The sequence below is a fragment of the Mercenaria mercenaria genome, chromosome 4, assembly GCF_021730395.1.
Source record: "Mercenaria mercenaria strain notata chromosome 4, MADL_Memer_1, whole genome shotgun sequence".
NCBI lineage: Eukaryota > Metazoa > Mollusca > Bivalvia > Venerida > Veneridae > Mercenaria > Mercenaria mercenaria.
This window is the reverse complement of record NC_069364.1, coordinates 55,800,686-55,827,208: the sequence shown is the minus strand read 5'-3', so window position 1 is coordinate 55,827,208 and position 26,523 is coordinate 55,800,686. Positions and strand designations below refer to the sequence as shown.

Here is a 26,523-nt window from a genome sequence, read left to right as displayed (position 1 = left end):
ACTCTGACATGTATTTTGGGTAAATTATGCCCCCTTTTGGACTTAGAAAATTCTGGTTAAGGTTTTATATGCAAGTTACTATCTCCAAAACTAATGCAGATATTGAATTGAAACTTCACATGTGTCTTTTGGGTTATAAAACTAGTTGATAGCAGCAAGTCCCATAACTCTGATATGCATTTTGGTCAAATTATGTCCCCTTTTGAACTTAAAACTGTTTTGATATTTTAACATTTTGGGTAATATTTTCCTGCTTCTGGGACAATATTTCGAATAGTCGAGCTTGGCTGTCTTATGGACAGCTCTTGTTTCCAAATATTTTACCCGGGATCATTTAGTTCAGCTCAAATAACTTTTTTTTTCCAAAACTAATTTCTAAAATATTTTTTCAGGCTACATACTTTGATGCAGTTAGCTACACATATATCTAAAACAGACAGTTCCTACTTGAAGTTTGTATTTTTAGCTCACCTGTCACATAGTGACAAGGTGAGCTTTTGTGATCACCCTTCGTCCGTCGTCCGTCGTCTGTGCGTCCGTCAGTCCGTCCGTCCGTCCGTCAACAATTTCTTGTCTGCACGATAGTGGTTTCATTTATGATTTTATTTTAACCAGACTTGCACACAACTTGTATCACCATAAGATCTCGGTTCCTTTCTTGAACCGGCCATATCCCATTATGGGTTCCAGAGTTATGGCCCCTGAAAGGGCCAAATTTAGCTATTTTGACCTTGTCTGCACAATAGCAGCTTTATTTATGATATGATTTTTACCAAACTTGCACACAACTTGTATCACCATAAGATCTTGGTTCCTTTCTTGAACTGGCCAGATTCCATTATGGGTTCCAGAGTTATGGCCCCTGAAAGGGCCAAAATTAGCTATTTTGACCTTTTCTGCACAATAGCAGCTTTATTTATGATTTGATTTTTATCAAACTTGCACACAACTTGTATCACCATAAGATCTTGGTTCCTTTCTTAAACCGGCCAGATTCCATTATGGGTTCCAGAGTTATGGCCCCTGAAAGGGCCAGAATTAGCTATTTTGACCTTGTCTGCACAATAGCAGCTTCATTTATGATTTGAATTTAATCAAACTTGCACAAAACTTGTGTCACCATAAGATCTCGGTTCCTTTTTTAAACTGGTCAGATCCCTTAATGGGTTCCAGAGTTATGGCCCCTGAAAGGTCCAAAATTGGCTATTTTGGCTTTTGCAGCCATATATTTACTTCATTTATGGTTTTATTTGATACAAACTTCCAAAATATCTTCAACAACAATAAATCTTGGATTCCATGACAAATCAGATCCAATCGTAGGTTCCAGAGTTATTTTATATCTGATTACCTCCCCTGATTGTAATCAAAATGGATTTATATCAGTAAGTACTTATAGGACTTATTTGAAATTTCATTATTGTCATAAGTTGGACTGAGCCAATCAGGGTAGATAACTATGGACTGATTTTATGTCAAATTACCTCCCTTTATTTCAAATTAAAATGGGTATTTCTCCGTAACTAATGAAGATACTGATCTGAAATTTCATTTATGTCAACAGATTTATTTGGCAGATCCTTCTTTTGTTCACTTACAATAATTTGTTTTTTTAATTACTTCCCTTTTACGTTACTATAAATAGCTTATTTTTAGTAACTTTTTTATTATTGGCCGTAGGGAAAAACCGAGACCACTTTTCTGTGGTACAACATGGATGGTACCTCCAATTTTTAGGTGTATTTTGACATATCTGTACCTTGTAAGCATTTGTTTTTCTTTTTGGTTAAATTTCTTCCCTTTGTTGTTCCTGTCCTTTGGACTTAGATATTTTTTCTGAGGACCTTCTTGTCCTCAAGTGCAATGATAACAGGTGAGCGATATAGGGCCATCATGGCCCTCTTGTTAGTTACACTGCCTACTTCTTGACTTAGAATTTTTGGTTAAAGTTTTTGATAAAGTCAAATATCTCTTTTACTTTCAAAGCTTTTGACTTGAAACTTAAAGTAGTTATTAATAATTAGAGTCTTCACCAGGAGGAACAATCCCCATAACTATAATTTGAATGTTGACAGAATTATGCCCCTTTTTACCTTGGAAGTATTAGTTCCTGATAACATCAAATATCTCTTTTACTATCAAAGCTTTTGACTTGAAACTTAAAATAGTTATTTACTATCAAAGTCTACACCAGAAGAAACAATCCCTTTAACTCTGATTTGAATGTTGACAGAGTTATGCCTCTTTTGAACTTAGAATTATTTGGTTAGTTTTTATAAAGTTTTTACTGGCAAAGCTGTAATTCAGAGTCAAGCACTGAGAAAAGTCGAGTGCGCTGTCTTACGGACAGCTCTTGTTGTAGTTGAAATAGGATCAAACTGCTTAGATATATATATTTATTATACTAAACAATGGTCTAATTTAAAGCTTGCATGAAGAAATCTTACAGGGCATTTTTCACGTGCTTGGTAATCAGCTTACCGCTTATGAATAATTTATTCATTGGCAAGTTTTTGAAGTTACACAGGATCTATACTCTATTGGCCAGTTTTTCAACTATTAAGTAATGACTTAAGCTCTGACTTAAGCCGTGTCGGATATATTTACAATGATTTAGTCAGCACGTGAATAACGGGGCTCGACAAAAGTTAAACCTTCGATTGGATTTTTCTACTTTGAGCGGTGTCAGCAATGGCTTATCTTTCTATTGTTATTTTATACCTGGTGCATAGGTGGTTTAAGAAAAGATGGAGGCGAAATATTTAGACATGGATTTAAATTTCCAGTATGAAGTTAAAGCAGAAATGTTGAGGAGGGAGGGAATGATACGGGACTGAGCAAACCCTTTCGTTATGTACGACGATTTGGACTTTTGGATATATTTCGTCTCAGTAAAGCGAGTATTACTGATGTTTCACTTTATAAAAAACAAGAGCTGTCCGTAAGATGGCGCGCTCGACTTTTCTCAGTGCTTGACTCTGAATTAGAGCTTTGCCAGTAAAAAAAAATTCTAAGTTAAAAAGAGACATAACTTTGTCAAAATTCAAATCAGAGTTATGGGAATTGTGTCTCCTGGTGAAGACTTTGATAGTAGATAACTGTTTTGAGTTTTAAGTCAAAAGCTTTAACATTAACAGAGATATTTGACTTTTAACAAAAAATTCTAAATTAAAAAGGGGCATAATTCTGTCAAAATTCGAATCAGAGTTATGGATATTGTTTCTCCTGGTGTAGACTTTAAAACAAAAAATTCTAAGTTAAAAAGGGGCATAATTCTGTCAAAATTCAAATCAGAGTTTCTCCTGGTGTAGACTTTGATGGTAAATAAGTATTTTAAGTTTCAAGTCAAAAGCTTTGATAGTAACAGAGATATTTGACTTTATTAAAAACTTTAACCTACGCCGACGCCGGGGCGAGTAGATTAATCAACACCTGGCTTTGACATATCATACAATAAACAACAATCAACAGGGGTAAATAGGTGTGAAAATATCCGAAAACTGTTGTTTACAGATTCGTTATTAGAGAGGATTAATTAGATAGATAGATTTTTTTCAACAGAAAATGTCCAATTACATGGCAAGTATGACATCAATACATACAACATTGTATGAATTAATATAGCCATGTCAATCCACATTATATGTCAAGGACAACACAAAAAAGAGTTTCAGTAAACTCTTATTTCCATTGTGGTCCTTAAATTAATTAATGTAAAGGAGTGAATCTTTTTTTTTTCCGTTGTTTGATTTGTTTAAATCGGGAGGTTTGGACTTAATTCTTATTGGGGTGGTCAGGTTTTACATCCAGAATCGGGAGAAACCTGGCAGGATCGGGAGGGGTTGGGACGACTGAAAATATTGTTATATTTTTTCTTTCTTTTTTAATTAATTATTTTGAATAAATAGAAAGCAATTGTTTCAATATTTCGGAATGGTATCATTCAAAATGACATGAGCTTCTCAATTCAAACCGATGACAAAAGGTGTGATAGTTTTTTTGTTTTGATCAATTTAGTAACCAGTAATTATCGTCAATTACCTTGTCACCTTGTGTCAGTTTTGTTGTTCACAGTTGATCTCGGTTAAAAATTTAAATAATCTCCATTTTTAGCTCATCTGATTTTTTTGGGGGGAAAAAAGATGAATATTGCCATCACTTGATCGGTGTCAGCGTTGCCTGGTTAAGTTTTAAGTTTAGGTCAGCTTTTCTCCTAAACTATCAAAGCTATTGCTTTGAAACTTGGAACACTTGTTCACCATCATAAGCTGACCCTGTACAGCAAGAATAATAACTCCATCCTGCTTTTTGCAAGATTTATGGCCCCTTTTGTACTTAGAAAATATCAGATTTCTAGGTTAAGTTTTATGTTTAGGTCACTTTTTCTCTATAACTATCAAAGCTATTGCTTTGAAACTTGCAAAACTTGTTCACCATCATAAGCTGACCCTGTACATCAAGATACCTAACTCCATCCTGCTTTTTTCAAGAATTATTGCCCCTTTTGGACTTAGAAAATCAGTTTTCTTGGTTGAGTTTTATGTTTAGGTCAACTTTTCTCCTAAACTATCAAAGCTATGGCTTTGAAACTTGGAACACTTGTTCACCATCATAAGCTGACCCTGTACAGCAAGAAACATAACTCCATCCTGCTTTTTGCAAGATTTATGGCCCCTTTTGTACTTAGAAAATATCAGTTTTCTTTGTTAAGTTTTATGTTTAGGTCAACTTTTCTCCTAAACTATCAAAGCTATTGCTTTAAAACTTGCAACACTTGTTTACCATCATAAGCTGACCCTGTACAGCAAGAAACATAACTCCATTCTGCTTTTTGCAAGATTTATGGCCCCTTTTGGACTTAGAAAATATCAGATTTCGTGGTTAAGTTTTATGTTTAGGTCAACTTTTTCTCTTAAACTATCAAAGCTATTGCTTTGAAACTTGCAACACTTGTTCACCATCATATGCTGACCCTGTACAGCAAGAAACATAACTCCATCCTGCTTTTTGCAATAATTATTGCCCCTTTTGGACTTAGAAAATCAGTTTTCTTGGTTGAGTATTATGTTTAAGTCAGCTTTTTTCATAAACTATCGAAGCTATTGCTTTAAAACTTGCAACAGTTTTTCACCATCATTAGTGGACGCTGTACATCAAGAAACATAACTCTATCCTGCTTTTTGCAAGAATGATGGCCCTTTTCAGACTTAGGAAATCATGGGTAGGACAATATTTCTATTATACAACTAAAATCAGATGAGCGTCAGCACCCGCAAGGCGGTGCTCTTGTTTTATAAGTATCGTAATATTTGTGATTTGATATTTCTTTCATCTAAAATAAATTTATATGAAATTTATTTTGTTTGAAAGAAAAATAAAGCTTAAACTACTTGATCTTTTATGGGAACGTAAAGGCAATCTTTGATTTTAGCATAGACAGTAAGCGCGGAGAGTAATTTCCCATTATCAAAATGGCGAAAATCGGAAACAAAATTTGTTTTGGTTTGAAGGTGGAAAGTCGTCTAAACCTGTGTGTCGGGGCTCGTCCGAGGGGTTATAAAAATGAATTATCCATGGTATTTTGCGGCAGCATTAAAACGAATAAACCCTATTGTGGTTCGCAACTTTTTTTTTTTTTTTTTTTTTTGAGAGAGAGAGAGAGAAATAAAAAAGGTCGGGGTGGCATAAAAAAGAGGGGGCGGGCTGGGATGATAATCTAGGAATTAATTTATTATGGTCTAACTAGTCTGTCAGATTTAGGCATTGTAGGTAACAAAACATTTGATCAGGTCTTCTGATCTGAAGCAGTGAAATATTATATGTAGATATTTGTTTTTCTGTATCTACATTATTGTAGTGTGTATAGACCAGAGGTCTCAAAAAAGTCAAATTGAAGTGTTTACGAATGAATTTTGTCTTTCATCATCTAGGCAACTGGGGAAGGTTACGGCATCATTGGAGTAGCTGAAGTCAATTTCTTGGAGCCGATACATAATAAACAGGACTTTAGACCAACAGGACAATATAAGTAAGCAGTTAAAGATCTGTTTGAAGATACATTGATTTTACAATACATTTTCTAATATCGTAAATTTTTATGCCCACTTTGTAGAAGAGTGGTATGACGTTTTGCTTATGTAAGTCAGTTGGTCTGTTTGGTTTCCAATCAGTAGCTTAATTTAGATAATGCTTTGCATTGTATTTTAGTGATCTAACTGTTGAGGTGATTGATATTTAGCTCACCTGTACCAAAGATTGTGTTTGTCTTGTGCTCATTGCCCTGCATGAGCACTTTACTTTAAACAACTTCTTCTCATGAACCTCTTCATGAATCTTCACCGGATTGGGTAAGAAGCATCCATGCGTCACACTTCTTGCCTGGAGGATCACTCAAAAAGTACTTAAGGTACCGAGTTGTATTTTTATACAATGGTAAAGGTTATTGAGAGAAAGTGCATTGACAAGGAACCATAACTCAAGGTGGTCCCATTTTTAGCTCTTCTGATTTTTTGAGAAAATAAATGATGAGTTATTGTCATCACTTGATGGGGTCATTGTTGACGTTGTCTGGTTATACCCCCACCAGACATGAGTCATTTTTGTCGCATCACATCGTGTCCCATTGTGTCCTGTCGTAAATTCTATATCTCAGTTATTTATCCCCCCGCCAAAGGCGAAGGGGATATTAGAAATGCTCTCCGTCTGTGCGTCCGTCCGTGCGTCCGCAACGATCTTTGTCCGGAGCATAACTCCAAAAGTACTGGAGGGATTTTCTTCAAACTTCATACACTGATAGAACACATTGGGAGGAAGTGCAGTGTGCAAGAACAGTAACTCTACCTTGCCTATTTTTTGAGTTATTCCCCTTTATCATATTTTCTTAAAAAAATTTGTCCGGAGCATAACTCCAAAAGTAATGGAGGGATTTTCTTCAAACTTCATACACTGATAGAACACATTGGGAGGAAGTGCATTGTGCAAGAACAGTAACACTACCTTGCCAATTTTTTTAGTTAATCCCCTTATCATATTTTCTTTTAAACATTTGTCCGGAGCATATTTCCAAAAGTACTGGAGGGATTTTCTTCGAACTTCATACACTGATAGAACACATTGGGAGGAAGTGCAATGTGCAAGAACAATAACTCTACCTTGCCTGTTTTTTGAGTTATTCCCCTTTATCTTATTTTCTTAAAAAAATTGTCCGGAGCATAACTCCAAAAGTACTGGAGGGATTTTCTTCAAACTTCATACACTGATAGAACACATTGGGAGGAAGTGCAGTGTGCAAGAACAATAACTCTACCTTGCCTACTTTTTGAGTTATTTCCCTTTATCATATTTTCTTAAAAAATTTGTCCGGAGCATATCTTTTTCATGCATGGAGGGATTTTGATATATCTTGGCACAAATGTTCACCACCACAAGATGGAGTGTCGTGCGCAAGAACCAGGTCCCTAGTTCTAAGGTCAAGGTCACACTTAGAGGTCAAAGGATACAAGAATGAAAACCTTGTCCGGAGCATTTCTTCTTCATGCATAGAGGGATTTTGATATAACTTGGCACAAATGTTCACCACCACGAGACAGAGTGTCATGCGCAAGATCCAGTTCCCTAGGTCTAAGGTCAAGGTCACACTTAGAGGCCAAAAGTCAGATATAAGAATGACTTTGTCCGAAGCATTTCTTCTTTATGCATGGAGGGATTTTGATGTAACTTGGCACAATTATACACCATCATGAGACGAAGTGTCATGCGCAGTTCCCTTCTTTAGAATTACTTCCCTTTGTTGTTACTTTAAATAACTTTTATTGTAACTTTTTCATTACTAGTCGTAGGGAAAAATCGAGACCACTTTTCTGTAGTACAACATGCATGCTACATACAATTTTGAGGTGTATTTTGACCAATCTCTACCTGGTAAAGATTTTTGTGTGGACTTACATTTTTTTTTTTTTTTTTTTTTTTTTTAAAGATTAACTTCCATTAGTTGTTACTATAAATAACTTATATTGTAACATTTTTATAATTGACCATAGGGGAAAAAAACAAGACCACTTTTCTGTGGTACAACATGGATGTTACTTTCCAATTTTAGCTGTATTTTAAGATATCTCTACCTGGTAAGGAGTTTTTTTTTGTGGACTTAGAAAAATAAAAGAATTACAGTAAGTTCTAAAAAAAAAAAACATTGTAAACAACTAGAAAATTAAAATTCCATTTGCAAATACAGGTGCTAGTGTAAAGAAATTTGCTGTGACGGGCATATATTGTGACATTCTGGCACTCTTGTTCCCTGTTAGCTTTCCATTCCTTCTTTTTACAGTAGCCATATAGAAAAACATCGTAGCTATAATGTTCATGAAAATTAATAAAATTTAGCAGTAAACCACCTCACCACTGAATAATTCTTTCTTCCACATCTTTAAAACCCCTGATGTGGACCACGACTAAACGGTTCTTCAAAGCTTTCCCCAAAACTAATACTTTCAGACACTAACTTGCCAGGAACTTTAGCCTTCAATTATAATATGCCCGGCAGGGGAGATTGGCCATTTCTAACATGGCTCTTGTTAGGCTTAGAAAATCATGGGTAGGACAATATTTCTATTACATAAAAAAAATCAGATGAGCGTCAGCACCCGCAAGGCGGTGCTCTTGTTAAGCTAAGGCCACACCAAATTGAAAAGTTATTCATCGGATTTTTTTCTGAAAAAATTGAGGCGTCGAGCGAAAAAATAATTTAAATATTTTTTGGGGTTTTTGAGAAAATCAGGAGCGAGCGAAGAGCGAAGAAATATACTTGTCTTCATTTAGCTCTCGACTGACTAATAAAAACCTTAAAATAGAATGTATAGCCCTTTTAAATTAAAAAGTAAGTCCCCAGGGATTGAGAAAATCTGACCTGCAGACGCACAACAAAGCGAACTCGTGAAAAAAGGTAATAACATTGTCATACAGTACACTGTAATCAAATAATGTATGCTAATAGAAAATATGTAATAAACAACAATGCATAACCTTAAACCATACTTATCACATACATATATGTGACTTGAATATCTACTGCTATGAAAATGTAGCATTTTAGCTGACTTTACAAAGTTTTAACATTTGTTTAATACATCAAATATCTCTTAAGTGTTACCAGACCTATTAAAGCTTTTTATTTGAAACTTAGAATAGTTATTTACTGTCAAAGTCTACACCAGGAGAAACAATACTCAGTCTGAATCTAGAGTTGTGTCTCTTTTTAACATAGAATATTTTTATTCAAGTTTTATATAATGACCAATAGCTCTGTTACTTCCAAAGCTTCTGACTATTATGCCCTTTTTACTGGCAAAGCTCTGATTCAGAAAAGTCGAGTATGATGTCTTATGTACAGCTCTTTTTCTAACTTTAAACTTTCATAACATATTGAATTTGTTGAAACAATGTCTCAATTAAGGTCTGAAATGGAGATTAACGTGTATTAACATTAGTCTACTAAATGATTGGAAAATTTGAAAATCGAAACTAGTCTGAAAACTCACAATGTAAATTCCTTACCCCACCAACTTTCGTATGCAAATGCTGATGATTTGGACAGGAAAAACAGAAAACAGATAAGTGACATACATCAATAAGTATTTACCCTTACCAAAATAATGTAGATTGATGTTATCAAATGAATTAGTATGTTTTTCTCCATCCTGTTTTCAAAGAAATAAATCGATTTTTGCAGCATGTAATTTGGTAAACATTTGAAGAAAATGGCATAACTGCATAAAGGGGAAATAACTTTAATGCCACTAAATATAGGTGTAATGATCTTTAATAGACGATGTATGCGTAGTATGTATTTATTTTGATTAAAATCCATTTGAGAACAATCTGGGACTGGAATTATAAGCATTTATACACTTTTACGTCTGTAAAAAGTAGCGCACCAAAACATTTTGGACAGATTTTTTTCAATGGGGCGAGCGCAAGCAAAAAACAAAAACAAAAAAATTCAATAAATACCCGGAAAAGTGCTCTCATTTCTTTATTTCTGGTCTCATTTTGCTAAAATTTGAAAATATGACGGATATGAACATTCTGAATATAAATACATTAATTACAGATATCGGAACATGCACAATACTTATTTGTCGTCTCCTAGGCAACGCCATCACCTCAAAAGCGGCCCAACGTCATTATGATGCTGTGATATCACACTCAATTAATCAATACAACTAGTGATTACCATTGATTCAATGTTTATTACCATAAAGTGCATTTTTACACCTTCCTAAGAATAAATAAATACTGTTCGTATGATGTTCCTGTCGTATTGAAGAAATTGGACACTGAACTGCTGCGCTGTCAAGGAGCTATTTAATTTATTAAATGTGTTTGAGCGTTATTTTTCATGTCTGTAACACAAGTCGTCAGCAATATTCTCCTGACCACTTTTAAACGTCACGTCCCACTAATAAAATTTTGTTTTCTTCAGGGCATTATCCCTTAGACCTTTTTCAGCATAGCATTTGTCTCATTCCTTGATTTTCGATTCAAAACACAAAATGTTATCTCACATCTCCGTTCAACACTGATTTTCAAGCGACAACCAACTCAATATGCCTGCCAAATATTTTAATGATGTCACATTTATTGTTTGACGTTATTGGCGTAACGCTTACTTTTCATATCAATATTCACCCAGTTTAAGAAAAGGTAGCTTGAAAAATAGGTAAGTGGCAAGCAATGTTTTAGCGCATGTAAAACAGAAAAAGAGACAAAATTGGGCCGGATGACGTTACATGACGTTGCCATTTATTTATCCAAAGACAATCTAATTTTGACAAATCAACTGTGTATTCCCTAGGCTACATTTTATAGCATTTTCATTTATTTTTTATGATACATGAAGAATTGAGAGCACTTTTCCGGGTATTTATTGAACGCCCCTCGTATGAGCGGCAAATCCAATGAACAACTTTTTAATTTGGTGAGGCCTAATTTTGAAACTTCTATCACTTCTTTAAATGAAATAAAAAAATCCTAGCAGACAGAATTAACATTAGAACAACATTGCCTTTCCCTTTAAAATGTATCTTTGTCGTCATCATCTGTATGTGTGGTAATAATCCCCATAGCTCTAATTTGTATTTTGACCAAATTATGCCCCTGTCATACTTAAATTTTTTGACAAAAAAAAAAAGAATTCATTTTCTGGACATAACTTTGGTACTCTATAAGTTAAAGACTTGAAACTCAAAATACATTTTAATCATCATCATCTGCATGTGATAAAAAACCCAATAACTCTAGTTTGTGTTCTGACAGAATTATGCACCTTGGTGTATTTTCTTTTTAGCTCACCTGAGCCAAGGGCTCATGGTGAGCTTTTGTGACCACTCAATGTCAGTTGTCCGTCGTGCATCGTGTGTCCGTCAACAATTTCTAAAAAAATCTTCTTGAAAACCACTGAGCATAACTACACCAAACTTCACAGGAATGATCTTTGGATGGCCCCCTTTCAAAATTGTTCAAAGAATTGAATTCCATGCAGAACTCTGGTTGCCATGGCAACCGAAAGGAAAAACTTTAAAAATCTTCTTGTCCAAAACCGCAAGGCATAGAGCCTTGATATTTGGCATGTGACATCATCCTATGGTCCTCTCTGAAGATTGTTGAGATTGTGCCCCTGGGGCGAAAAGAGGCCCCTCCCCAGGGGTAACAAGTTTTTAGCTCACCTGAGCACAAAGTGCGCTGTTGTGATCGTTCACCGTCCGGCGTCCGTCCGTCCGGCGTCTGTCCGTCCGTATACACTTTCCTTTAAACAACATCTCCTCCTAAACCACCAGGCCAATTTTGACTTCACAGGGATGTTCCATGGATGGTCCTCTTTAAAAATTGTTCAAAGAATGGAATTCCATACTGAACTCTGGTTGCCATGGCAACCGAAAGGAAAAACTTTAAAAATCTTCTTCTCAAAAACCAGAAGCCCTAGAGCTTAGATATTTGGGTTGAAGCATTGCCTAGTGGACCTCTACCAAATTTGTTCAAATCATGACCCCGGGGTCAAAATTGACCTCGCCCCAGGGGTCACTTGATTTTACATAGGAAAATCTTAAAAAATCTTCTTCTCAAAAAAACAGAAGCCCTAGAGCTTAGATATTTGACTTGTAGCATTGCCTAATGGACCTCTACTAAAGTTGTTCAAATCATGACCCCGGGGTCAAAATTGAATCTGCCCCAGGGGTCACTTGATTTTACATAGCAAAATCTTAAAAAAAAATCTAAAAATAAACCAGAAGGCCTAGAGCTTAGATATTTCACGTGTAGCATTGCCTAGTGGACCTCTACAAAATTTATTCAAATCATGACCCCGAGGTCAAAATTGACCTCGCCCCAGGTGTCACTTGATTTTACATAGGAAAATCTTCAAAAAATTTCTAAAAATAAACCTGAAGACCTAGAGCTTAGATATTTCACGTGTAGCATTGCCTAGTGGATCTCTACAAAATCTGTTCAAATCATGACCCCGGGGTTAAAAATTGACCCCGCCCCAGGGGTCACTTGATTTTACATATGAAAATCTTCAAAAATTGTCTAAAAATAAACCAGAACGCCTAGATCTAAGATATTTGACATGTAGCATTGCCTAGTAGACTTCTACAAAAAAATTTCAAACATGACCCCAAGGGTCAAATTGACCCAGCCCCATGGGGTTTCTTGATTGTTCATAGAAAAATCTTCAAAATTTTCTAAAAATAAACCAGAAGGCCTAGAGCTTAGATATTTGATATGTAGCATTTCCTAGTGGACCTCTACAAAATTTATTCAAATCATGACCCCCAGGGTCAAAATTGACCCCGCCCCAGGGGTCACTTGATTTTACATAGGAAAATCTTCAAAAATTATCTAAAAATATACCAGAAGCCCTAGAGCTTAGATATCTGACATGTAGCATTGCCTAGTGGACCTCTACAAAATTTGTTCAAGTCATGACACCCCAGGGGTCACTTGATTTTACATAGGAAAATCTTCAAAAAATTTCTAAAAATAAACCAGAACATGTAGCATTGCCTAGTAGACTTCTACAAAATTTATTCAAATCATGACCCCGAGGTCAAATTGACCCCGCCCCATGGGGTTTCTTGATTGTTCATAGAAAAATCTTCAAAATTTTCTAAAAATAAACCAGAAGGCCTAGAGCTTAGATATTTGACCTGTAGCATTGCCTAGTAGACCTCTACAAAATTTGTTCAAATCATGATCTCCGGGGTCAAAATTGACCCCGCCCCAGGGGTCACTTGATTTTACATAGGAAAATCTTCAAAAATTTTCTAAAAATAAACCAGAAGGCCTAGATTTTAGATATTTGACATGTGGCATTGCCTAGTAGACTTCTACAAAATTTGTTCAAATCATGAGATTCATGACCCCCAGGGTCAAATTGACCCTGCCTCATGGGGTTACTTGATTGTACATAGAAAAATCTTCAAAATTTTCTAAAAAAATCCCAGAAGGCCTAGAGCTTAGATATTTGACCTGTAGCATTGCCTAGTGGACCTCTACAAAAGTTGTTCAAATCTTGATCCCCCAGGGTCAAATTGACACAGCCCCAGGGGTTACTTGATTGTACATAGGGAAATCTTCATAAATTTGCAAAAAATAAACCAGAAGGCCTAGATCTTAGATATTTGATATGTAACATTGCCTAGTAGACGTCTACAAACTTTGTTCAAATCATGACCCCCAGGGTCAAATTGACCCCGCCCCATGGGGTTTCTTCTTTGTACATAGAAAAATCTTCAAAATTTTCTAAAAATAAACCAGAAGGCCTAGAGCTTAGATATTTGATTTGTAGCTTTGCTAAGTAGACCTCTACAAAATTTGTTTAAATTATGATATCTGGGTCAAAATTGACCCCTCCCCAGAGGTCACTTGATTTTACATAGGAAAATCTTCAGAAATTTTCTAAAAATAAACCAGAAGGCCTAGATCTTAGATATTTCACATGTAGCATTGCCTAGTGGACCTCTACAAAATTTGTTCAAATCATGACCCCTGGGGTCAAAATTGACCCCGTCCCAGGGGTCACTTGATTTAACATAAGAAAATCTTCAAAATGTTTCTAAAAATAAACCAGAAGGCCTAAATCTTAGATATTTGACATGTAGCATTGCCTAGTAGACTTCTACAAAATTTGTTCAAATCATGACCCCCGGGGTCAAATTGACCCCACCCCATGGGGTTTCTTGATTGTACATAGAAAAATCTTCAAAATTTTCGAAATTAACCAGAAGCCATAGAGCTTAGATATTTGACGTGTAGCATTACCTAGTAGACCTCTACAAAATTTGTTCAAATCATGATCCCCGGGGTCAAAATTGACCCCGCCCCAGGGGTCACTTGATTTTACATAGGAAAATCTTCAAAAAATTTCTAAACCAGAAGGCCTAGAGCTTAGATATTTGACATGTAGCATTGGCTAGTGGACCTCTACAAAATTTGTTCAAATCATGACCTCTGGGGTCAAAATTGACCCTGCCCCAGAGGTCACTTGATTTTACATAGGAAAATCTTCAAAAATTTTCTAAAAATAAACCAGAAGGCCTAGAGCTTAGATATTTGACGTGTAGCATTGCCTAGTGGACCTCTACAAAATTTGTTCAAATCATGATCTTCGGGGTCAAAATTGACCCCGCCCCAGGGGTCACTTGATTTTACATAGGAAAATCTTCAAAAAATTTCTAAAAATAAACCAGAAGGCCTAGATCTTAAAATATTTGACATGTAGCATTGCCAAGTAGACTTCTACAAAAAAATTTCAAATCATGACCCCCAGGGTCAAATTGACCCCGCCTCATGGGGTTACTTGATTGTACATAGAAAAATCTTCAAAATTTTCTAAAAAACAACCAGAAGGCCTAGAGCTTAGATATTTGACCTGTAGCATTGCCTAGTGGACCTCTACAAAAGTTGTTCAAATCTTGACCCCCCCCCCCCCCCCAAATTGACACAGCCCCAGGGGTTACTTGATTGTACATAGGGAAATCTTCATAAATTTTGGAAAAATAAACCAGAAGGCCTAGATCTTAGATATTTGATATGTAACATTGCCTAGTAGACTTCTACAAACTTTGTTCAAATCATGGCCCTCGGGTTAAAATTGGCCCTGCCCCAGGGGTTACTTGATTGTACATCGGAAAATCTTCCAAAAAAATTCTAAAAATAATCAGTTTGACATTTGAAACATGTAGCTCATATTACTCTGGTGAGCGATCCAGGGTCATCATGACCCTCTTGTTTTAAATTATCCCTAATTTTTTGGTAATTTCTGTCTGAACTTAAATTCTCAAAATTTAGGCTTAAAAAACACACCAGAGGTCAACATTCCATACATTTATTTCAAAATTTTCCAGGGGGACCCCCCACAAATGAGGGGAGTACCCTTCTAGTACATCAAAAATTGAGATGAAAAAATGCACAAGATACCACCATTTCATACCTGTATTTCAAAAGTCTTCAGATGGAGAGTTCCCATATCCCCCAGTCTTAAAATTACAAGGAATACTCACTGCCACATATCAAAATTAAGACCAAAAAAATGCACTACAATCCAGCTTTTCATACCTGCATTTCAAAATTGTCCAGGTGGTGAGGCAGCCCACTGACCTCCCTCCTGTACCTCAAAATAAAGAACAAAAAATACACCAGCGCCAACCATTTTACACATTTATTTCAAAATTTTCCAGACCCCCCTACATTAAGAGGAGTACCCCTCTAGTAACTCAACATTTAGACAAAAAATGCACTAGTGGCATCAATTTCATACCTGTATATCAAAAACAGTCAGGCGGGGGGGGGGGGGGGGGGGGGGGGGCAATTCTTCTCAACATGGACAGAGGCCTGACTCCTCTTACCTACCCCCTCTCGGTACTATGCACCTCGCCGGTGACGATCCGGGCCTGATGATGATGAAAAGCAAAGATATATATGGTCAAAGAGCGGGCTCAACATGTTGTCCTTAAGCATTTAGTCCTAATTTAGCCCTTATTTTTGGCCAAAATAGCCCTAATTATGCCCCCGAAGGGAGGCATATAGTTTTTGAACCGTCTGTCGATCTGTCAGTCTGTCGGTCTGTCCGCAATTTTCGTGTCCGGTCCATATCTTTGTCATCGATGGATGGATTTTCAAATAACTTGGCATGAATGTGTACCACAGTAAGACGACGTGTCGCGCGCAAGACCCAGGTCCGTAGCTCAAAGGTCAAGGTCACACTTGGTCATTTGAAAAGATTGAGTCAGCATTTAATTTACTCAAGTTTATTTTGAAGCTTCCAGTATGTTATAAAACATGTTTAAATAGAAAATAAGTAAATAGATGTACTTACCTAATGTCCATTTAAAAGTTATTTTAGCAACATAGACTGTTTAAATTCCAGCTGCATGTGTAAAGGAATATCTCCAACAAAGAAGTTCCTGTTTACTTTTAAACTTTTGATATTCTTGAGCAGCTTTCTATTTTGCTATCTATTGTTGAAGGAATCTCCACTAGAATGTTTTAACAAATACTTATATCTACTAAAGAGAGACTATGTTTCATTTGTCTATTTTTAAATATTTAAAAGGCCTTTGAAATAAAACAGGACTGTTGGGATTACTTTGTGTGTTTTGGCTGTACTACATATCTTTATTCTCATTGGTTGAGAGTTCTATTTATAACACAGCAGCATTCCAGAGTTAACCCTTTATCTCTGCAGTGTGTTTACACTGTATTTTATACAATGTACAGGTATCAAGGCCATGCTGTGAGAGAACAGCCCCTATAATAAATAGTGCCAGTCAACAAATAGATTCTCAGTAACTTGAGTAAGATACAATGATGAAACAATATTAACTATCTATAAGTTCGTTGGATTTAACTCGCACCGACACATGATAGGTCATATGGCGACTTTCCAGCTTTAATGGTAGAGGAAGACCCCAGGTGCCCCTCCGTGCATTATTTCATCACGAGCGGGCACCTGGGTAGAACCACCAACCTTCCATAAGCCAGCTGGATGGCTTCCTCACATGAAGAATTCAACGCCCCTAGTGAGGCTCGAACCCACATCGATGACGGGCAAGTGATTTGAAGTCAGCGACCTTTACCACTCGGCCACGGAGGCCCCATCCATAAGTTTGATGTTTATTTCAATGGAGGCTTGTTACACAGTAGAAACAGCAAATTTAAACAATAAACTACATGCTTAAGAGTGACTCAAACAATAGTTCACCTTCATTATAATTATAAGCAGAAATTATGATTATGATTAAAATAATTATGTTTTGCAAGAGGAACTCAATGTGACAAGTCTTTACTTAAATCTAATGTTTCAGCTTTATCACTACACAAATGATTTCAGCACAGAAATTTCCAGTCTCAGAATGAGAAAAAAATTCTAAGTGTTTTCCACTGATTTACACTCATAAAAATGTCAAAGTTCAATTTTCCACTGATTTCCACTACAGTTCTGTGGCATTTGGTGGAACTTGTGTTGTCATTTGGTGGCAAACATTGGCAGTGTAAGGAAAAGGCAACAATTTTCCATCAAATGCCAGTATTGTCCATCATATTTTCCATCAGATGCCACTGAATGCCATACAATGCCATGAAAAATAATGGAAAATAATGGAAATTGGTGGCATATTTACAGAAGGGTAGTAAGACGACGTGTCGCGCGCAAGACCCAGCTCCGTAGGTCAAAGGTCCTAAACTCTAACATCGGCCATAACTACTCATTCAAAGTGCCATCGGGGGCATATGTCATCCTATGGAGACAGCTCTTGTTTTCACTAAAATAGCCCTAAATTTAGCCCTAATTTTTTGCCAAATAGTGCTTGAAAGCCTGTATAGGGGAAAAAATCTTCTTGTCTGAAAGTTCAAGGTCTAGGCCTTTGATATTTGGTATGTAGCATTGCCTAGTGGATCTCTAACAAGATTGTTCAAATTATGCCACTGGGGTGAAAAGAGGCCCCGCCCTGGGGGTCACTAGTTATATGAGTTACATAGGAATAAATACTTAAAAAATTATCAGATCATATTTCCTAGACTGTTTAATTATAATTACCTGATGACCCCAAGTGATTAGGGGTCACTTGACCGTGACCTTGACCTACTTACCTACTTCCTTGTTTTTCAAGATACAGCCTTGAAATTTGGATGACATGTACAGTTTTGCACACCGATCTTAAAACTGACTTTCAGTGACCATGAATGTGACCTACTGACCTACTTTCTAATATTTTAGCGTCAGTTTGGCATTTTAAACATGTGGCTCATATTACTCAGGTCATCATGACCCTCTTGTTAAAGTAGAGGTCTCTTATTGAGACATATATTCATTTTACTGTCAAATCCCTGAATAGTGGAGCGTACTGTCTTGTGGACAGCTCTTGTTTAATTATCATCCCTTTTAGCATACCTGAGCAGTGCTCAGATGAATTTTTGTGATCGCTAAATGTCCAGCATCCGTTGTCTGCTGTCTCTTTGTCAAGATTTAGCTTTTGTATGAGATAGAGGCTGTATTTTTCAACTGATCTTTATGAAATTTTGTCAGAATCATTACTGTAAACCTAGAAATGTTTTCACGCTTTTTAAATTAGCGCCTTTCGCGGGCAGTGTATTTCCGTTAAATTAAATAGCCACGAAAAGCTCTGATCTAACAAAAACGCGAAAGATTTTAGCTTCAACTTAAAAAGATTGCTATAAAATAGTTCTGTACTTACACATACCTGGATATTAATATCTCAAATTCTAGTACCATAATTGTATAAAATAAGTGTAAAAATCCACATTTAACTCAATTGATTGACAAGTTATTTTTAGCTCACCTGTCACATAGTGAAAAGGTGAGCTTTTGTGATCACGCAGCGTCCGTCGTCCGTCCGTCCGTGCGTTAGTCCGTCCGTCCGTAAACTTTTGCTTGTGACCACTCTAGAGGTCACATTTTTAGTGGGATGTTTATGAAAGTTGGTAAGAATGTTCACCTTGATGATATTTAGGTCAAGTTCGAAACTGGGTCACGTGCCATCAAAAACTAGGTCAGTAGGTCTAAAAATAGAAAAACCTTGTGACCTCTCTAGAGGCCATATATTTCATGAGATCTTCATGAAAATTGGTCAGAATGTTCACCTTGATGATATCTAGGTCAAGTTCGAAACTGGGTCACGTGCCGTCAAAAACTAGGTCAGTAGGTCTAAAAATAGAAAAACCTTGTGACCTCTCTAGAGGCCATATATTTCACAAGATCTTCATGAAAATTGGTCAGAACGTTCACCTTGATGATATCTAGGTCAGATTCGAAACTGGGTTACGTGCCATCAAAAACTAGGTCAGTAGGTCAAATAATAGAAAAACCTTGTGACCTCTCTAAAGGCCATATTTTTCATGGGATCTGTATGAAAGTTGGTCTGAATGTTCATCTTGATGATATCTAGGTCAGGATTGAAACTGGGTCACGTGCGGTCAAAAACTAGGTCAGTAGGTCTAAAAATAGAAAAACCTTGTGACCTCTCTAGAGGCCATATATTTCATGAGATCTTCATGAAAATTGGTCAGAATGTTCACCTTGATGATATCTAGGTCAAGTTTGAAAGTGGGTCACATGTCTAAAAAAAACTAGGTCAGTAGGTCAAATAATAGAAAAACCTTGTGACCTCTCTAGAGGCCATATTTTTCATGGGATCTGTATGAAAGTTATTCTGAATGTTCATCTTGATGATATCTAGGTCAAGTTCGAAAGTGGGCCACATGCCTTAAAAAACTAGGTCAGTAGGTCAAATAATAGGAAAACCTTGTGACCTCTCTAAAGGCTATATTTTTCATGGGATCTGTATGAAAATTGGTCTGAATGTTCATCTTGATGATATCTAGGTCAAGTTCGAAACAGGGTCATGTGCGGTCAAAAACTAGGTCAGTAGGTCTAAAAATAGAAAAACCTTGTGACCTCTCTAGAGGCCATACTTATAAATGGATCTTCATAAAAATTGGTCAGAATGTTCATCTTGATGATATCTAGGTCAAGTTCGAAAGTGGGTCACGTGCCATCAAAAACTAGGTCAGTAGGTCAAATAATGAAAAAACGTTGTGACCTCTCTAGAGGCCATATTTTTCATGGAATCTGTATGAAAGTTGGTTTGAATATTTATCTTGATGATATATAGGTCAAGTTTGAAACTGGGTCAACTGCGATCAAAAACTAGGTCAGTAGGTCTTGAATTAGAAAAACCTTGTGACCTCTCTAGAGGCCATACCCTTGAATGGATCTTCATGAAAATTGGTCAGAATGTTCACCTTGATGATATCTAGGTCAAGTTTGAAACTGGGTCACATGCCTTAAAAAACTAGGTCGGTAGGTCAAATAATAAAAAAACCTTGTGACCTCTCTAGAGGCCATACTTTTTCATGGGATCTGTATGAAAATTGGTCTGAATGTTCATCTTGATGATATCTAGGTCAATTTTGAAACTGGGTCAACTGTGGTCAAAAACTAGGTCAGTAGGTCTAAAAATAGAAAAACCTTGTGACATCTCTAGAGGCCATATTTTTCAACGGATCTTCATGAAAATTGATCTGAATGTTCACCTTGATGATATCTAGGTCTTTTTCGAAACTAGGTCACGTGCGGTCAAAAACTAGGTCAGTAGGTAACGTGGGTCACATGCTATCAAAAACTAGGTCAGTAGGTCAAATTATAGGAAAACCTTGTGACCTCTCTAAAGGCCATATTTTTCATGGGATCTGTATGAAAGTTGGTCTGAATGTTTATCTTGATATCTAGGTCAAGTTCGAAACAGGGTCACGTGCGGTCAAAAACTAGGCCAGTAGGTATAAAAATAGAAAAACCTTGTGACCTCTCTAGAGGCCATTTTTTTCATGAGATCTTCATGAAAATTAGTGAGAATGTTCACCTTGATGATATCTAGGTAAAGTTCAAAACAGGGTCACGTACCTTCGAAAACTAGGTCAATAGGTCAAATAATAGAAAAACCTTGTGACCTCTCTAGAGACCATATTTTTCAATGGATATTCATGAAAATTGGTCAGAATTTTTATCTTGAAAATATCTAGGTCAGGTTCAAAACTGGGTCACATGAGCTCAAAAACTAGGTCACTATGTCAAATAATAGAAAAAACGATGTCATACTCAAAACTGGGTCATGTGGGAAGAGGTGAGCGATTCAGGACCATCATGGTCCTCTTGTTGTAAGATGTAACAGCCATTTAACAAAATATTCGTTGTGTGGATTCACTTACTTCTTTCAAAAGCAAGTACAAAAGATACTTATTAGGACCTGAATAAGCTACAACTTTTTTTTTTTTTTTCTGCAATTGCTATTTATTTATTTTCTTTTAATGGGTGAATGCATATCTGAGTGATTTTACTTTTTATGATTGTATACATATTTTTTTCTAATTAAATGGAGTGTTTGTCAAGAGTGAATGCTGTATTTAAATGTTTATCATTCTAATTCTGTCTTATATTATAATTAGATAATCGGTTTTAATCTATTTTTGTGTGTTGAACTGTTTTTAGTAATATTACAGAAGGCCACATTGAAATTTAAGATGTTTAATATGTTCTAACACTGTTATATATCTTTATGTGTTACCTTCTTTAAATAAAGTTATTATTATTATTATTTCAATATTGATCCGTCAGGCAAACAGGGAATAAAAACAGAAACAATATGCATCTATCGGAAGACATATACATGTAATTTGTAGTCGGCAGCTAATGCATTGTATTATTTGTAAGTAAAATACTGTGTCTATTTCTGCCAAGTATGGTTTAATTGTCTATCAAAAGGTACCGCTTTAAATGGCAAACAAATGACAGTGTAATAACTGTCAATAATCGGGGGTGTGAACAAGTCTGTATCTAAAAAGGATTTCTCTCGAGATCTATCTGTTCAGGGGGCTTTATCTCACTCTGTCCCTCTGGTCAGATCACTCTGTGTCTGTACTAGTAGATAATGAATTTTGCGTCCAGTGTGGCTGCGTTTGCTATATGTAAAGTGCCTTTGAGCGTGTTTATCATGAAAAGTGCGCTGTATAAATCTGGTATGATAATAATAATAATAACCGTTGATATGGATGAAAATGATTGGGGTACATTTATAATTAAAGGGTAAAAAACTGAACGCTACATGTAAAGCGCTTTTGAGCGTTTATCATGAAAAGTGCGCTATATAAATTTGGTATAATAATAATAATAGTCGTTGATATGGATGAAAATGATTGAGGTACATTTAAAATTAAAGGGTAAAAGAATGAACGTTTTCGAGAATACTATCAATGCAACTACACCGAGATACTTACCTTAATATACTAAATATGTTCACTTGCACTTCATTTTCGTTGGATTCGCAATAGATGTGATTCTGCGAATGTTTGTACCCGCGAAAATTTCCACGTTTTGAAAAACGTGAAACATAGTATCCATGAACATTTCTGGGTTTACAGTACCTTGATGAAATCAAGGCTAAGTTTGAAAATGGGTCATCTGGGGTAAAAAACTAGGTAACTAGGTCAAATCAAAGAAAAACATTGTGTATGCGATAGAAGCTGCATTTTTGAATTGATCTTCATGAAATTTGTACGAAATGATTGCCTTGATGAAATCTAGGTCGAGTTTGAACATGGGTCATCTGAGGTCAAAAACTAAGTCAAATTATAGGATAGCCTTGTGTATGTGATAGAGACTGTATTTTTCAATTGATTTTCATGAAATTTGTCAAAATGATTGCCTTGATGAAATTTAAGTAAAGTTTGAATATGGGTCATCTGGGTCAAAAAGTATGTCGCAAGGTCAAATCAAAGGAAAATCTTGTGTATGCGATAGAGGCTGTGTTTTTCAATTGATCCTTATGAAATTTGGTCAGAGTGCTTGCCTTGATGGAATCTAGGTCAGGTTAGAATATGGGTCATCTAGGGTCAAAAACTAGGTCACTATGTCAAATCAAAGAAAAACCATTGTGTATGCGATAGAAGCTGTATTTTTCAATTGATCTTCATAAAATTATGTCAGAAAGATTGCCCTGATTAAATCTAGGTCGAGTTTGAGTATGGGTCATCTGAGATATAAAAAAAAACTAGGTCACTTGATCAAATCAAGGAAAAACCTTGTGTATGCAATAGAAGCTGAATTTTTCAACTGATATTCATGAAATTTGGTCAGAATAATTGCCTTGATAAAATGTAGCTCAAGGTGGAATATGGGCCATCTGAGGTTAAAAACTAGGTCAAATCAAAGAAAAAACCTTGTGTATGCAATAGAGACTGTATTTTTATGCCCCTGGCATCTACTGATGCGGGAGGCATATTGGGATCGTCCTGTCCGTCCGTCTGTTCGTCCGTCCATACGAGGTTAACCAAATGGGACCGTTTTGTCTAGCATCAATACCCCTTACTAGAATGACTTGATACTAACGCAGATGTAACCTGTGGCCATTCCTCATCTTCAGACATCACCAGACCTCAGTTTGACCTTGACCTTGACCTCATTTTGGACTTAGGTTGCTTTATATGGGCCATCTCTTGGTTAACCAAATGGGACCATTTCGTCTAGCATCAATACCACTTACAAGAATGAATTGATACTAATACAGATGTAACCTGTGACCATTCCTCATCTTCAAACATCACCTGACCTCAGTTTGACCTTGACCTCATTTGGACTTAGGTTGCTTTATATGGGCCATCTCTTGGTTAACCAAATGGGACCGTTTCGTCTAGCATTAATACCGCTTACAAGAATGAATTGATACTAATACAGATGTAACCTGTGACCATTCCTCATCTTCAAACATCACCTGACCTCAGTTTGACCTTGACCTCACTTTGTACTTGCTTTGTATCGACAAGGATACCACCTGGGGCATCAAGCGTTTATTGAACGCAGCTCCTTGTTCAATTAGTCTTAATAAAAATATGTCAAAATGACTACCATGGTGAAATCTAGGTCGAGTTTGAATATGGGTCATCTGAGGTCAAAAACTTGGTAACTAAGCCAGTTTCAAAGAAAAACCTTGTGTATGCGATAGAATGGTTGCCTTGGTGAAATCTAGGTTGAGTTTAAATATGGGTCATCTGGTGTCAAAAAGTAGGTCACTAGGTCAAATAAAAAAAACAAACATTGTGTATGCAATAGAGACTGTATTTTTTAGCTCACCTGTCACAAAGTGATAAGGTGAGCTTTTGTGATTGTGTGGTGTCCGTCGTCCGTCGTCCGTCCGTCAGTGCGTCCGTGCGTCCGTAAACTTTTGCTTGTGACCACTCTAGAGGTCACATTTTTCTTGGGATCTTTATTAAAGTTGGTCAGAATGTTCATCTTGATGATATCTAGGCCAAGTTCGAAACTGGGTCACGTGCCTTCAAAAACTAGGTCAGTAGGTCTAAAAATAGAAAAACCTTGTGACCTCTCTAGAGGCCAAATATTTCGTAAGATCTTCATGAAAATTGGTCAGAATGTTCAACTTGATGATATCTAGGTCAAGTTTGAAACTGGGTCACGTGCCTTCAAAAACTAGGTCAGTAGGTCTAAAAATAGAAAAACCTTGTGACCTCTCTAGAGGCCATATATTTCACAAGGTCTTCATGAAAATTGGTCAGAACGTTCATCTAGCTTATTTTGAAACTTTTTTATTATTGGCCGTAGGGAAAAACCGAGGCCACTTTTCTGTGGTACAACATGGATGGTACTTCCAATTTTTAGGTCTATTTTTACATACCTGTACCTGATAAGGATTTTTTTGTAGAATTTGAATATTTTTTTTGTGGACTTAGATTTGTTTTTAGCTCACCTGTCACAAAGTGACAAGGTGAGCTTTTGTGATCGCGTGGCGTCCGTCGTCCGTGCGTGCGTGCGTAAACTTTTGCTTGTGACCACTCTAGAGGTCACATTTTTCATGGGATCTTTATGAAAGTTGGTCAGAATGTTCATCTTGATGATATCTAGGTCAAGTTCGAAACTGGGTCATGTGCGGTCAAAAACTAGGTCAGTAGGTCTAAAAATAGAAAAACCTTGTGACCTCTCTAGAGGTCATATTTTTCAATGGATCTTCATGAAAATTGGTCAGAATGTTCACCTTGATGATATCTAGGTCAAGTTCGAAACTGGGTCACGTGCGGTCAAAAACTAGGTCAGTCGGTCTAAAAATAGAAAAACCTTGTGACCTCTCTAGAGGCCATATTTTTCATGAGATCTTCATGAAAATTGGTCAGAATGTTCACCTTGATGTTATCTAGGTCAAGTTCGAAACTGGGTCACGTGGGGTCAAAAACTAGGTCAGTAGATCTAAAAATAGAAAAACCTTGTGACCTCTCTAGAGGCCATATTTCTCAATGAATCTTCATGAAAATTGGTCAGAATGTTCATCTTGATGATATCTAGGTCAAGTTTGAAACTGGGTCACGTGGGATCAAAAACTAGGTCAGTAGATCTAAAAATAGAAAAACCTTGTAACCTCTCTAGAGGCCATATTTTTTTCATGAGATCTTCATGAAAATTGGTCAGAATGTTCAGCTTGATGATATTAAGGTCAGGTTCGAAACTGGGTCACGTGGGGACAAAAACTAGGTCAGTCGGTCTAAAAATAGAAAAACCTTGTGACCTCTCTAGAGGTCATATTTTTCAATGGATCTTCATGAAAATTAGTCAGAATGTTCACCTTGATGATATCTAGGTCAAGTTTGAAACTGGGTCACATGCGGTCAAAAACTAGGTCAGTAGGTCTGAAAATAGAAAAACTTTGTGACCTCTCTAGAGGCCATATTTTTCATGGGATCTTTATGAAAATTGGTCAGAATGTTCATCTTGATGATATCTAGGTCAGGTTTGAAACTGGGTCACATGCGGTCAATAACTAGGTCAGTAGATCTAAAAATAGAAAAACATTGTGACCTCTCTAGAGGCCATATTTTTCAAGAGATCTTCATGAAAATTGGTCAGAATGTTCATCTTGATGATATCTAGGTCAAGTTCGAAACTTGGTCACGTGCGGTCAAAAACTAGAACAGTATGTCTAAAAATAGAAAAAACTTTGTGATGTCTCTAGAGGCCATATTTCTCAATGGATCTTCATGAAAATTGTAGAGAATGTTCAGCTTGATGATATTTAGATCAGGTTCGTAACTGGGTCATGTGCGATCAAAAACTAGGTCAGTAGGTCGAAAAGTAGAAAAACTTTGTGACCTCTCTAGAGGCCATATTTTTCACGAGATCTTCATGAAAATTGGTGAGAATGTTCATCTTGATGATACCTAGGTCAAGTTTAAAAGTGGGTCACGTGCTTTCTAAAACTAGGTCATTAGGTCAAATAATAGAACAACCTTGTGACCTCTCTAGAGGTCATATTTTTCAATGGATCTTCATGAAAATTGGTCAGAATTTTTTATCTTGATGATATCTAGGTCACATGTGCTCAAAAACTAGGTCACTTTGTCAAATAATAGAAATAACGATGTCATACTCAGTTCAACACTGGGTCATGTGAGGAT

General features: G+C 36.4%; 1 protein-coding gene across 3 annotated transcripts in view; it reads left to right on the top strand.

Annotated features, from left to right (window-relative positions):
* LOC123524931 (MORC family CW-type zinc finger protein 3-like) overlaps positions 1-26,523 on the top strand; it is a 138,675-nt gene that overhangs the window by 55,083 nt on the left and 57,069 nt on the right. For all 3 annotated transcript variants that reach the window (XR_008370614.1, XM_053541367.1, XM_053541368.1), the window contains exon 9: positions 5,931-6,028. Coding sequence is in view for 2 of the 3 variants with exons in the window: in XM_053541367.1 (XP_053397342.1) it covers positions 5,931-6,028 (98 nt within the window). In the remaining variant the exon portion in view is untranslated. The remainder of the gene's footprint in view (positions 1-5,930; positions 6,029-26,523) is intronic.